Genomic DNA, 12,033 nt, shown 5'->3' with positions numbered 1-12,033 from the left:
GAGTGTGGTGGTCTTCTGATAGCTATGATCTGGCAACCACACTTGGGGTTCCCACCTGATAAAGCAAAAAACCTGTAAGGTAAGAAACCTAGAAGAAGCTACAGAGAAGCCCTTCCTGTGGCTCCTCGTGTTTCAGCATGTTTGGTGTGTGTGCATGGATGGGTGCAGATTTTTGCTTGTCTGTAGAAACCTGGGAGCACACACGCACAGCCCAAGTGATCTAGAGCCACAGCAGTTCAGTGCTGCTCAAGCCCAAGCCAGACAGTGACTGAGGTGGTAGCAGTGTGGAGGCAAAGTTGTCAGTGTATGGGGAGGATGCTGCAGGCAAGGGCTGTTCTCATGCTGTTTCTCTGTTTGCCAGCTCTGAAGGCCATCGCAGCTGATGTTATGTACTGAAGTCGTACGTGTACACAATGATGTTAAGCCAGCAAACATGGAAACAAGGGAACAGCACGAGAAAGCCCTTTGTCCTGTCTCGGGGTGCCGAAGAACTTTATCGTCCGCTCTCCAGAGGGCTTTGGAAGTGACCATGAACTGTTCAAGCTGCCCTACTGAAAGGTATCCAGGGCAAGAATTTTCTAAAAGGAAAAGACAAAGACATTTTAGTACCTTGTGCTATAGTGTTCTATACCGTAGTTTTCCTAAGAAAGAAGTGATGATGTGACCCATCCTCCTGCACAGCTGCTGATCGTGGTACAGCCAGCTTGCTTGTAATCATCTTCTTGTCCCAGAGTTTTGTCCTTATTTATTTTAGTTGGAGCAATTAGGAGCTTTTGTTTCTATAAATATATTAAAAGGGAGCAATAAATTTTATTCACATGTTAAAAAGAGAATGTCAAGTTCTTTATACTCCCTGCATTTAAAAGAAAAAGAGATAAATTGTTGTCACTTATAGCACCATTATACATGTTAAGAATTGAGTGTTATTTATATCTGTTCCATGATATCTTTAATGATGATATTGCTGCTATGGATCATAAATAGAATTGATCAAATCACTGCTCTCTCATTTATAGGCACAGTAGTGGTAGTAGAAAATCAGTACTTCTGCTTTCTCAGCCACCACATGTTGTAAGAAATGATCACCTTTCAAAGAACTGGAAAGTATTCACGTCTACAAAGACGTTTTCATTTGCATTTTGCTTGCTGGCTGATGCCTGTGTAAAGGTGCCATGCATTCAGCCTGCTGAAAAACCTTCATTTAAAAAAAAGAGTCACCAAGCCAGTTTGGGGTTTTGGTTTTGGTTTTCCACTGTCAGCCAGCAGATGGGAAAAAATGAAAGGCCTACTGCTGGGGTTTTTCCCAGATGATTTCTCTATGTACTTAACTTCCCCCCCATTTCTTTTCTTTTTTTTTTCCCATTGTCATTTTTTCTTTAGCATGCCTCATTTGAAAATACAGAATTGCCTATCATAGCTTTGTTTGCAGGTCGGCTGCAAGCTCCCATCTCTTGCCTCCCATTCGAGGCAGTAGTGCTTGGTGTGTATCATCTATGCTGTTAGAATCTCATATGCCATGCAAAATCTATTAGGAAGCAAAGGAGTATAAAGAACCCTTTTTTTCTGCACTTTTATGGAGACATGTAATATTACTTTGCTAGGATAAGATGAAATACAGACACTGCTTTTAACTGGGATGTATAGAATATATATAATTTTCTCTTAAAGGAAAGGTTATGAATGGTTCATGAGTTAGACTGCAACATGGAGTTCCTACACATGACTGTATGTTTGGTGTAAAAGCATTTATAGGCTTGTACTTAATAATGACATTGCCTCAGTCCTTGGGCTGCAGAATATCTGCCGTGACTGTCGCCTGTAGTGTCCTCCACATTTGCTATCTGGCTCTTCTCAAAACGTGTATCTGGCTATTTGATCTGTAAAATAAATCCTATGAATAATGAAGTCTGTATTGTAATTCAGCATATTGTATTGCAGAATGATAGCTGTGACTGTTACAAAGGACTTTGCATTTCTGATAACGGAAGCATTGTCTTGGAAAGGAATTTGTATCTGTAAGACAGTTTTTGCTACTCCTATTTATCACACCCTTGCAGCATTTGTGCTTCAAACTAAAGCCCATCATTTTCAGTGGTTAGACATACATTGATGATGCTGATTGACTCAGTGACACACTTCAGCCAGTTCCTTTGGGCTGCAGCTTCGTTCCTACCAGAGTAAGGAATTCATCTGAGGAGGTACAGTTTGCTGTGACAGAGATGGGCCCTGCCTATTGCTGCTACAATTGTTTGCTTAGGTGCTTTGTAGGTGGGTGCTGGGAAGCATGTGTGGTTGGTTTTCTTGGTTTTGGTGGGGGGTTTTATTATTATTTCTTCTGGTTTTGTTTTTGTTTTTTGAATGGCAAGGTGCTGAGTTGAGATACGGGGCTAGGTTAATTAACCTAACCTCGAGGATCAGTTTTGCCATCTCGAGCAGACAAGTTGAGTTGTCTTCAGATTTTTCCCTGGCAGTGAAAAGGCTTCGATAGACTGGAAAAGAATGTCCATGGTATGAAGCCAGGTTATTTTGTCTTTAGGACTGCACACCCTCTAGAAGTGCCTCCTTTGTTACACTGAGCATGAAGACCACCTTTGTAAGTACCTTTCCAATTTAAATGTGCCAGTTCTGTTCTTGCAGAGATCAATATTTTTTGGTGGCATTGCTAGTTCTTTGCTTTTAGCCTAGGCTTAGCTTTTTCCTTGTAGTTCACTGGCCATTTCCCACTAGTCTATCAGTAAATCATGTTCAAAAAAGTTACATGTGTAAAATGAAAGGTACCTCAAATGGTTGGATACTGGTCTCTTTCCTGGTTCTCTCATGAGTCAGCACCTGCCAAATACTCTAAGGGAATGGCCAGCAGCCTTTTAACTGGTTTAGGCTGATGAGTTTCCTTGGGTTTCATTTTTATCTTCTTACATCTGAGTATTACTTTTTAAAAAGTAATTCTTTCATAGACTGACATCAGACTTGTTCAAAGAGCTCGTTTCCTTCTGACAGTGAAATGAGTTTATGAAAGCCTGATGTGTACTGACCAAATATCTTTGTGTGCCAAATAGAAATGTCTAGACATCCAGTGACGTGAGGGCTAAACAGAGGCCTGACAAAAATTTGTATATTTAGCTTTTGGGGTTTTTAAAATGAGCACTAGCATCCTGAGTCAAAGCTAGGTGTAGATGTGTCCAAAGAAGCTCCGTTTCTCCAATGTTTTCACACACAGAAAAACTATTTCCTGACTGCAGAGAAGTCAGAGAAAATGAAGACCAAAACTCTCTGAGCTGAGCAAATGCTGCTTTTGCAGCTGAAAAGCCATGGTACTTTCCTTGGAATGGTAATCCTGCTTTCCCAGCTACTTGGTTGTGCTTTGGCTTCTGGTTGTTGTTATTACACGCTCTCATCTCAGTGAACTTCTCAAGAGACTCCTTCTTTTGTGTGGCACACGTGGTCACCCCTGTTACCAGTTTGTCACCAGTTCAGACAGGTCTGTGGCTGTGGATCAGGTCGTAGAGTCTGGGTGTGGTTAGTTGCAGTGCTTTGTGGCTCAGCAAACACAACAGGTCCTTATTTGCTGCCAGTTTTGCAGAGGAATCCTGTTTCTGTCTTAGCCCTGCAGTGCCAGCAGGCAGAGATGGCTCAGCTTTGCTGTTCTGCATCCTGTCACAGTGTTGATGCCTGGGTTTCACATGAATGTGTGTCTGCTAAGTGCCACTTCATCCCAAAGCTGCCCTGGTACCAAGTGAGTCACTCCAAGTGAAAGCTGTGGCACTCTATCTCAGTTTGTATGTGAAAGCTGCCTATCAGATCAGAAAACATGCTGGTCTTGGGGGGGATTTAAATCCTTCTGAATTTAGCTGAGTGGAGGACTGCCGAAGGGCAGTAGGGAGCTGTCAGGAGCTAAGCTGGTTTGTGATGTAAATAGAACTATTTTTTCTTAACATAAACTGAATGCTGCAGGGTTTTTCTGTTGAACATTTTCAGTGATTTCCCATTTACCATCAGCTGTGTTTATGGTATATCCTGGTCTTAGGTATTATTTGTAAAATCTTTTTAACAAATATTTTTTAATATATATCTTTACTTTCATATTGAATTACCAAGCACTGTTCCTTTTATGGCTTGTCTATCTATTTCTACAATAAATTTTATTTGAAGATTCTATTTCTGTGCCTTCTGGAGAAGCACTGTTTTTGAGTACACCTCTGGTCTGTTTGCTTAACGCATGCGCACCATCACAGCTGTGCATGTACTGATAGGTGTTACAGCCGTAAGGGGCTGGCGTTGTTCCAGTAACTCGCCTCACAGCGAGGATCACCAAGCTTGCTCGAGGAATCTATCTGAAGAACTCTCCTCCTTTCAAACCCCCACACTCCTTAGCCCTACATTTCTTTTGCCTAGATTCTCTTCAAAGAAATCAGCTGTGAGCAGGAATTCCAGGAGTGGCACATCCACAAACAACATTTCCGTAGGTGTGAGTGCTTACACGGTGTTTAGAGCTAGGGAGAGAGGCAATGCTTTCCTCTCTGTCTCTCTGTGTATGCATCCTGTGTGCATGTGTTCATAAGGCAAGAGCATGAGGGTGTCGAGTGCCTTTCTCACCTCCCCAGTTAGCAGAGCTGGTAGGCAGTGAGTGTGACACAGCCTAGAGCCGCAGGTGTGTGCTTCTCTCAGCACCCAAGGGGTCTTGCACAGACAGCGCTGAGGTTTTTGCTGGACCACGTTAGTCTGAAATGCTGGAAGGTTGATCATCCCTTCTAAGATTGTGCTGACTTCTTACTGGCTTTTGATAACTTGGGAGTTATGATCTGTAGGGGGTTGAATGCCAGTTTGCTGTCTCACTATTTAACTGTCGCTCATCCCAACACTGTCTCCCGTTATCCAAGCTGCTATTTTTTCTGATGCATAGCCTCCTTCACTTGACTCTTGCCACTGAAAATGTCATGGGAAAGATGTTTCTGTATTTCCTCCAAATCAGGAGCCTCTGCTTAGCCCATAGACAGACATCTGACCATCAAATTCAGCTACTAATATTCATACAGGTGGATATTAAGTAAGTGTGTTATAAGGAATTTTTTACTACTGGTTATATGAACTCTTAAATAGGTTTTATTCATTTGTACTTATGATGGTTTTTGTTTTTATGGAAAGTGTTCATTAAAGCTCAAATAACTTATTTCCAATAAAACATTAATGAGGAGGTTTGATTTCCCATAACTTAATTGCAGCCAAAAAATCATGAGCTGGATTTGAGTCTGTTACCTCAGAACTGCTTTCATCCTTTCTCTGCTAAGAGCAGCTGTCCCTGGCTGTCAGATGGATGAACCTCTGCTTATGTTCTGTTTCCTCCTGGGCTGTGATGTTGTTGGACTTTGATATGATCACTGGTCTGACACGAAATCTAAGGCCCCTCCTGAAAAGAATTTCCTTCTTTTGTCTGGGCAGCACAAAATCTTCTCTTCTATCTGTGTGCATCAGTAGCAAACAAGTTGCAGGCACACAGACACAATGACACTAATTTGGATCCAGAAGGCTCCAATTGCAGACTTTCCCCTCCCTCTTCCTGGATCCATGTCTACACCAGCAATGGGCTGCTCCAGCCTCCCTCTCTCCCTTCCTCTCCTATTAGAAAAAAAAGAGAACAAAACAAACCAGTAAAGGACTAATTCTGGTCTTACACAGATACTGGTGCAGGTGTGCTTCAGACAAGCAATCAGCCCACCAAAAGCAGTTCTGCAAACAGGTGGCTGGAGTTTGAACCTCCTTTCCTCTCAGCTGTTTACAATATTTGAGTAAGTGGAAGTAGCTGGGAAAACGCTTTCATGTGGTGCCTTAGACACACTCACTGAGGAGAAGCACTTCAAGGAAAGAAAGATCCTCTTACTCTAACCAAATGGTACCACAAGCTCTTTTACTGTTATTTGGTATTGAAGAACAGCTTCAATATTTTAAATGTTAAAATCTACATGAATTACAACTGAATACAAAGCAGCTGCCCAATACTTGCTGGCAGAAGTTGAACTTCTGGCTTCTTATAAGATTCAGCCTGGATGTTTTGTTATTTCTAAAGAGTTAGGTCATTGCAGGGTATACCAAAATTTCTCTCTGTTTGGGAGGGTACCACTGACAGAGTTGTACTAGAGGATCAGAGCCAAAGTGAAGAGGGCATTTGGGCTTACATAGATGTGCTGTGGTAGTTTTATTTTGGGGGATTTGCTGATAAGGTGATCCGTGCAAACCTAGCTGCTTAGGTACAAGAAAGCATCTTAAAGCATTGGAAAGAAGCAAATGGAGTTCAACATCAATGCTTGCTTCTGCCTCCCCACTTAAATGAAAAACACCTGGCTGAGCCTCAGCTAGGCAGTCCTGTGCTTCTCTGGTGATTATCTATCAGCTGAGGCTGGCAAAGTCTGCACAGGCAAGATCGCGGTCACCTGTGGGACCTAGGCAGTGTTAGAGTAGAATGGGATGAGAGAAAAGGGAGATCTTGGCACTGTGGTGAGACAGCTCTATCAAAAGCTCGTGTGCCACATCAGAGGTCTTTGCAGATGTCGTTTTGAGTCACATGCTGATGCATTCTGGCATACTTTCTTAATTGGATTCATGGGGATTTACCAGAATCATAGAATGGCTCAGGTTGGAAGGCACCTCAGAGATCATCTACTCCAACCTGGGCAAGGATGCCTCTCAACTAGGCTCAGCTGCTCAAGGCCTCATCTGATATGGCCTTGAACACACCCAGGGAGGAAGCATCCACAGCTTCCCTGAGCAGCCTATTCCAGAGTCTCACCATCTCCTACTGAAGAACTTCCTCAGTTCCAGCCTGACCCTGCTCTCCTTCAGCTTCAAACCATTCCCCCTTGGCCTGTTGCTGGACACCCTGATGAAAAGTCCCTCTGCAGGTACTGGAAGGCAGCTGCTAGCTGTGAATGTCCGGGTGGCCCTGTGCTCACACAAGACTTGCAAAGGCTGATTGCTGGCAGCTTCTCCTGGCTGTAAGGTAAGATGTCTTCCTTCTCTTGTTGGCTGACTTTTATTAATTGTTGCAAGCTTGTTTACCTTCTTTTGAAAACTCATGCATTTTGCTGTGCAAGTGAAAAAGAAATGCAGCTTAGACTTGAGAACATCTGCTACAGTTTTCTTTGGTATTTTAACTGGCTGAAATGATTTAATTTCTTAAGGAAAGTACACAAAAGTGCATGGTATGATGTGCCTTTTTTCTCATTTAAACTTACCTGAGGTGAAACTCCAGTTTCCATGTAACAACAAACTGTCTTCCAGCTTTGTGGTGTTTTGTTTCTTTAAATATATCTCTACCAATAAAAAGCAAGTCCTCGCACTTGCAAATACCCACTTACACTTGCAAAGCCACAAAGATCCAGACATTTAGAATTCCACACTATGAAAGCAAAAGCATTTCCTACCTTCTGTTTTCAAAAGCTTCTGGTGTGTGTGTGGGGTTAACAAGAAGTTCTCTGTAGGAAACATGCCACAGAATCAGACTGAAGCTGGGTAAGTGCTTTTCTGTTTTGAGTTGAGTGTGTTTGTAAACAAAACTTCAAGAGGGGAGGAAAACATTGAATTATGTTCTCAAGCTTAGCAGAAAGGAGGCAGCAGCTTCGACGGTCTGCTGCGGTTTTGATTGCTATTGATTTCAAACTTGGAAGCCAAACTGCTATAATTCCTACAAGAAAGGTTTCTCCCAGCTCGTGTTAAGCTCAGAAGACAGCAAAAGCTGCAGCTAAGAGCTGCTGCCGCTTGTAAAGGTCTGCCTGGTATTAGCAGCAGTGGTCAGCGTTGTTGTACTTGCTGTGCTGCACTCCATCCCCAGGCAGCTTGAGCTGGAATATTTTTTAGACCTGAGAACAATGGATTTACAAAAAATCCTCCAAGAAAATCCTTTTTCCTTCCTCAGACAGCACAAAGCTGCTCTTCCAAATACAGATATCTAGGACTTTTCAGGATGTCCCATTAGATACATTGAAGTGAGGTAATGGATTCTACATGGACTTTTAGTCTTCCACTATTTTAACTTCTTTTATACCTTGTAGTGCTGTAGAAGCTTAGACCAAAGTGCAGACACCAAACCAAGGTCCCGTTGTAACACGTTTCAAAATCCTGTTTCTGTGTAGGGAATTATTCTAAGCTATTGATTGTTGTTTAGTAGAATGGCTGAGTGCATTTTTGAATGCCCCCCCGCAGGCTCTAATTTTAGTCTTGCAGGATGGATCCTCAGGTGTATGTAGGTGTCTCAGCTGAAATCAGAATCTGATCTGTTTGTACAGATCCACTACTTGTTTGCATAAATATCCAAATGAATTCAGTTTGCTTAGAGATGTTAATGTTGTAACTGCATTTTTGGTGTAGTGCCCAAGAGAACACCATGCTCTGCTCACTGGTGTGGCTCCTCAGCTTTCGTGCTTGTTGTTTTTCATGTTGTGAGTTTTCAGTTGGGTCCCATCTAGTTCTGCAAGGGAAAACAGCGATGTCGTCATTGGTGATTGATTACTTTGTGAGTGAAACAATTAAACCCGTTCAGGAGCTTGCCAGGAAGGTTGGCTATTAAAGGCAGATATAAATGGCAAGATAGTTCTTTCAATGGCAATTAAAAAAGGAACATGTATTTTAGGGAACAATATTCACAGTATCACCAAGGTTGGAAGAGACTCTGCTGTTTCACCTGTACAAGATGTGCAGGACTTTGATGACCTGATGGCATTCCGGTACCGAGGGTGATTTGTTAGTTGCAGCATCTTGCCCTCCTAACAGTGCACAGGGCAAAGACACACCAGTGCTCAGCTGTTATAAGGACTCCAACATCTGTCTTGACAATCCTCTTACAGAAAGGCTCTTTGGAATTAGCAAATGTCAACATGAATTCTGAATGGATGTGAAAGGAACAGAGTAAATGGGGGGTGTATGTGGGAGGGATTGGAAGAGAATGTTTCATGATTCCATTGCCCCTTTTAACACATTCACTGCTTGAACTATTTGTTTTTGTGATTCCAGATGGTAGCAAGATGCATATAAATGAACGAAATGAAACAGAACAAATCAAATCCTTGGCTGGTGTTCAAGAGCAGCTAAGGCTAAGCTTTATTAAATTCACATGAGGATGTGCTAACTGTGGAATTGCAGAGAATGAACTGCAGTAAGCTTACTCAGGAAGAACATCCTTCTTCTTGAGTTAAAGGGGAGAATCAACAGTTTTATCATGGTGAAAACCATAGGCATAGCTTTATTTTCAGAAGGCATTCACTGTTTGAGTGAAAGCTGTCCCTGCAGCACTGCCAGCACCAACGTGCACAGCCCATTTGTACTCGTTGAAGGTTCCGAGGGTTCGCTGTTTCCCAGTGGCAAAGCAGAGAGCACTTCCAAGACAGTTTCATGTTCTGTGTCAAAGCTGTGCTTCTGTGTTAAAAACTACTGCTCAAAATTTCCTGTGGAGGAGTAAATTGTTTTCCTTAACCCCCCCTGAAATACAGTTTCTGCCAATACTTACAGGGTATATTTAATTAACTTTTCCATTTGCTTATGGTTCAAACTGCATTTAATTCAGCCCTGCATCCTAAATGGAGGAAGGAAAATGCTCACACTTGAGGCTAAATTACTCAGCAGGCTGTTGAGCTGGTCAGGGAAGGGAAGCAATAAATCCAAAGTTGATTTCATGTTCCTGTTACATTTCCGTGGCTGTATTGTCCAGCCATGGTCCCCATGCAATACCTTCTGTACCAGATGAGAAGGTGATACCATGGGTGGAGATGGGTGACTGGAGCAGTGTTCACAGCATGTCACAGTACCTGGAGAGCCTTTCTCATAAACAAAGTGAAAACTCTTCATTGTGAGGCCTGCACAGGTATGGTCCCCACTGCAGGGCGGCCGTTCAGGATGACTACTGCATTCATAATCATAGGTAGATAAATGAAGTAACAGGTGATGAGGTTTACTGCTTGATAAACTGGAAGTGTTCATCAAAGCCACAAATGTGGAATTGACTTGAAGGCTACCTGGAGTTAGTCCTGAAAGTAATAGTCCAATGGTCTGTATATAAAAAATAATGGCTCGAAAAAGCCTGCTACGTCATAACAGATAGATAACCTTTTCTCCTTGTGAAGCCATCCCAAAATAACCACTCTCAGATTTACCCAGAACTGGTTTTTCTTTCCCTGTGTCAGTCAAACCTTTCCTACTGATAACCTGAACAAAATAGGTTTCAGAACACAGAGCCTACTTTTGTATTATTAAGATGAAAAGATTCTGCCAGGGTTTGATAACATTTGAGATGCAGAGGCTGTTACAGGAACATGATGAATATCAAATATATCTACAAAAAGGACTTTTTATCAAGATAAAATCCTGATGAAAAATGCCACTTATTCTTTATTTTCCATCCGGCAAGTTTAAAGACTGCAAGTCAAGAATGTAGATCTATATTTAATGGAGGTATTTAGTTCAGTACTCTGTGTGCTGAAATGTGAGCCTGGAATTCAGTTCTTTTCTGTGTAATGTTGGAGAAAACTCTGTGAACAGTTTGCTTTTAGGTAGCTAAAGCTGAGCAAGGTGATTACTGCAATCTAATGCAAAAATCATTTCAAAAGCTTCAGTAGTACAGACACGTGTACTCTCAGCAGGGGCTGGGGCACTTCCATGACAGGCAATGCAGAGTTTTCAAAGTGAGAAGTGTTGCACTTGGGAATTTTTGAATGTGCTGAGCAGTTTTTAGTCTATCTTCCCTTTGGAAGTATTGTGTTAAGGGGGAAAAGAACCTTACCATGTGTGTTTCTTGTCATGCCTTAAAATCATGGAATCACCATAGACTGGCTCAGGTTGGGAGGGACCTCAGAGATCGTCAGCTCCAACCTCCGCACCTCTCAACTAGACTCAGCTGCTCAAGGCCTCATCCAGCCTTGCCTTGAACACCCCTGAAGAGGTGGCATCCACAGCCTCCCTTGGGCAGCCTGTTCCAGAGTCTCAGCATCCTCCTACTGAAGAGCTTCTTCCTCATCTCCAATCTAACCCTGCTCTCCCTCAGCTTCAAACCATTCTCCCTTGTCTTGTCTCCACACACGCTGATGAAAAGTCCCTCTGCATCCTTCCTGTAGGATCCCTGAAGACAGCTCTAAGGTCCCCCCAGAGTCTTCTCCAGGCTGAACAACCCCAGCTCCCTCAACCTGTCTTCATAGCAGAGGTGCTCTAGCTCTTGGGTTGTCTTTGTGGCCCTCAGTGTGGTAGGCTCTGCTGCTGATTTCTTCTATCCTGTCTTACTGTAATAATGTAGGTACAAAACGTTATAGGTTAAAATTTTAGAATCCTCTGTCCTTCATTTGCTTTTGCCTCTTCTATTTTCTTTGTTCAGTGGCAGAATTTTGCTGTTGCGTTATAATAAATGAGTTTTCTATGAAAGTAAGCATCTTTGGTGATCTCAAGGAGTGGATAACAAAGAAAAAGTGAAGATACAGTAATGAAAGTACTTGAGTAAATTGAAGTTCTGAATCAAGGGTCATTATCTACTCTGAGTTCACTTTATTACAGACTTTCAGTGACTCAGAGCACGGCAACTTGAGTATCACAGTCAATGAGTACTCATTGTACAGTGAATTCACAGGAGACTGCTTTTGCTCAGAGCTGAAGCTGCTGAGCATCACTGGTAGAGGATGAGGTCATCCCTGTTCCTCAGAAATCCTTACATGCTGAAGATGGGGTTTTCAAACCTCTGCAGGCTGTGTTCAGTCCACAAGCACAACTGCTGACTTCTGTGGAAGCAAAGTAAGCTCAATGCAAAAAGCTCTGCAAAACTCCACCCCTGGTTTCCTTTGCAAGTTATTGTTATGAAGGTGGCCATCATGAAACAGGGAGGTTAGCTGTGACTGCAAGAGTTGCCCAAACAGCTGGGGTTAGGGATTTCTCCATTGCTGTCAGTCCTTAGAATATATCAATATGGTATCAGATAAAAGAACTAACTTTTCCACTGTTCTGTACAGTACAGAGATCCATCTTTTTAGCCCCCTGCCAGCCTGGTATGGAGAACACCGAGAAGTGATG

The 12,033-nt window shown here is 42.5% G+C and overlaps 1 protein-coding gene across 3 annotated transcripts in view; it reads left to right on the top strand.

The window, feature by feature from the left end:
- Positions 1 to 12,033, top strand: part of PCDH11X (protocadherin 11 X-linked) — a 419,667-nt gene that overhangs the window by 75,627 nt on the left and 332,007 nt on the right. The window contains exon 5 of one of the 3 annotated variants that reach the window (XM_054169526.1): positions 362 to 1,205. The exons of the other annotated variants lie outside the window; for them this stretch is intronic. Coding sequence (XP_054025501.1) covers positions 362 to 367 — 6 coding nt within the window. The 3' untranslated portion in view covers positions 368 to 1,205. Of the gene's footprint in view, positions 1 to 361; positions 1,206 to 12,033 lie in introns of those variants that run through there. 3 annotated transcript variants of the gene reach the window in all.

The sequence above is a fragment of the Dryobates pubescens genome, chromosome 18 (assembly GCF_014839835.1).
Source record: "Dryobates pubescens isolate bDryPub1 chromosome 18, bDryPub1.pri, whole genome shotgun sequence".
In the NCBI taxonomy this organism is placed as follows: domain Eukaryota; kingdom Metazoa; phylum Chordata; class Aves; order Piciformes; family Picidae; genus Dryobates; species Dryobates pubescens.
Note: the sequence above shows the minus strand (reverse complement) of the source record. Positions and strands in the feature narration are given on the sequence as shown.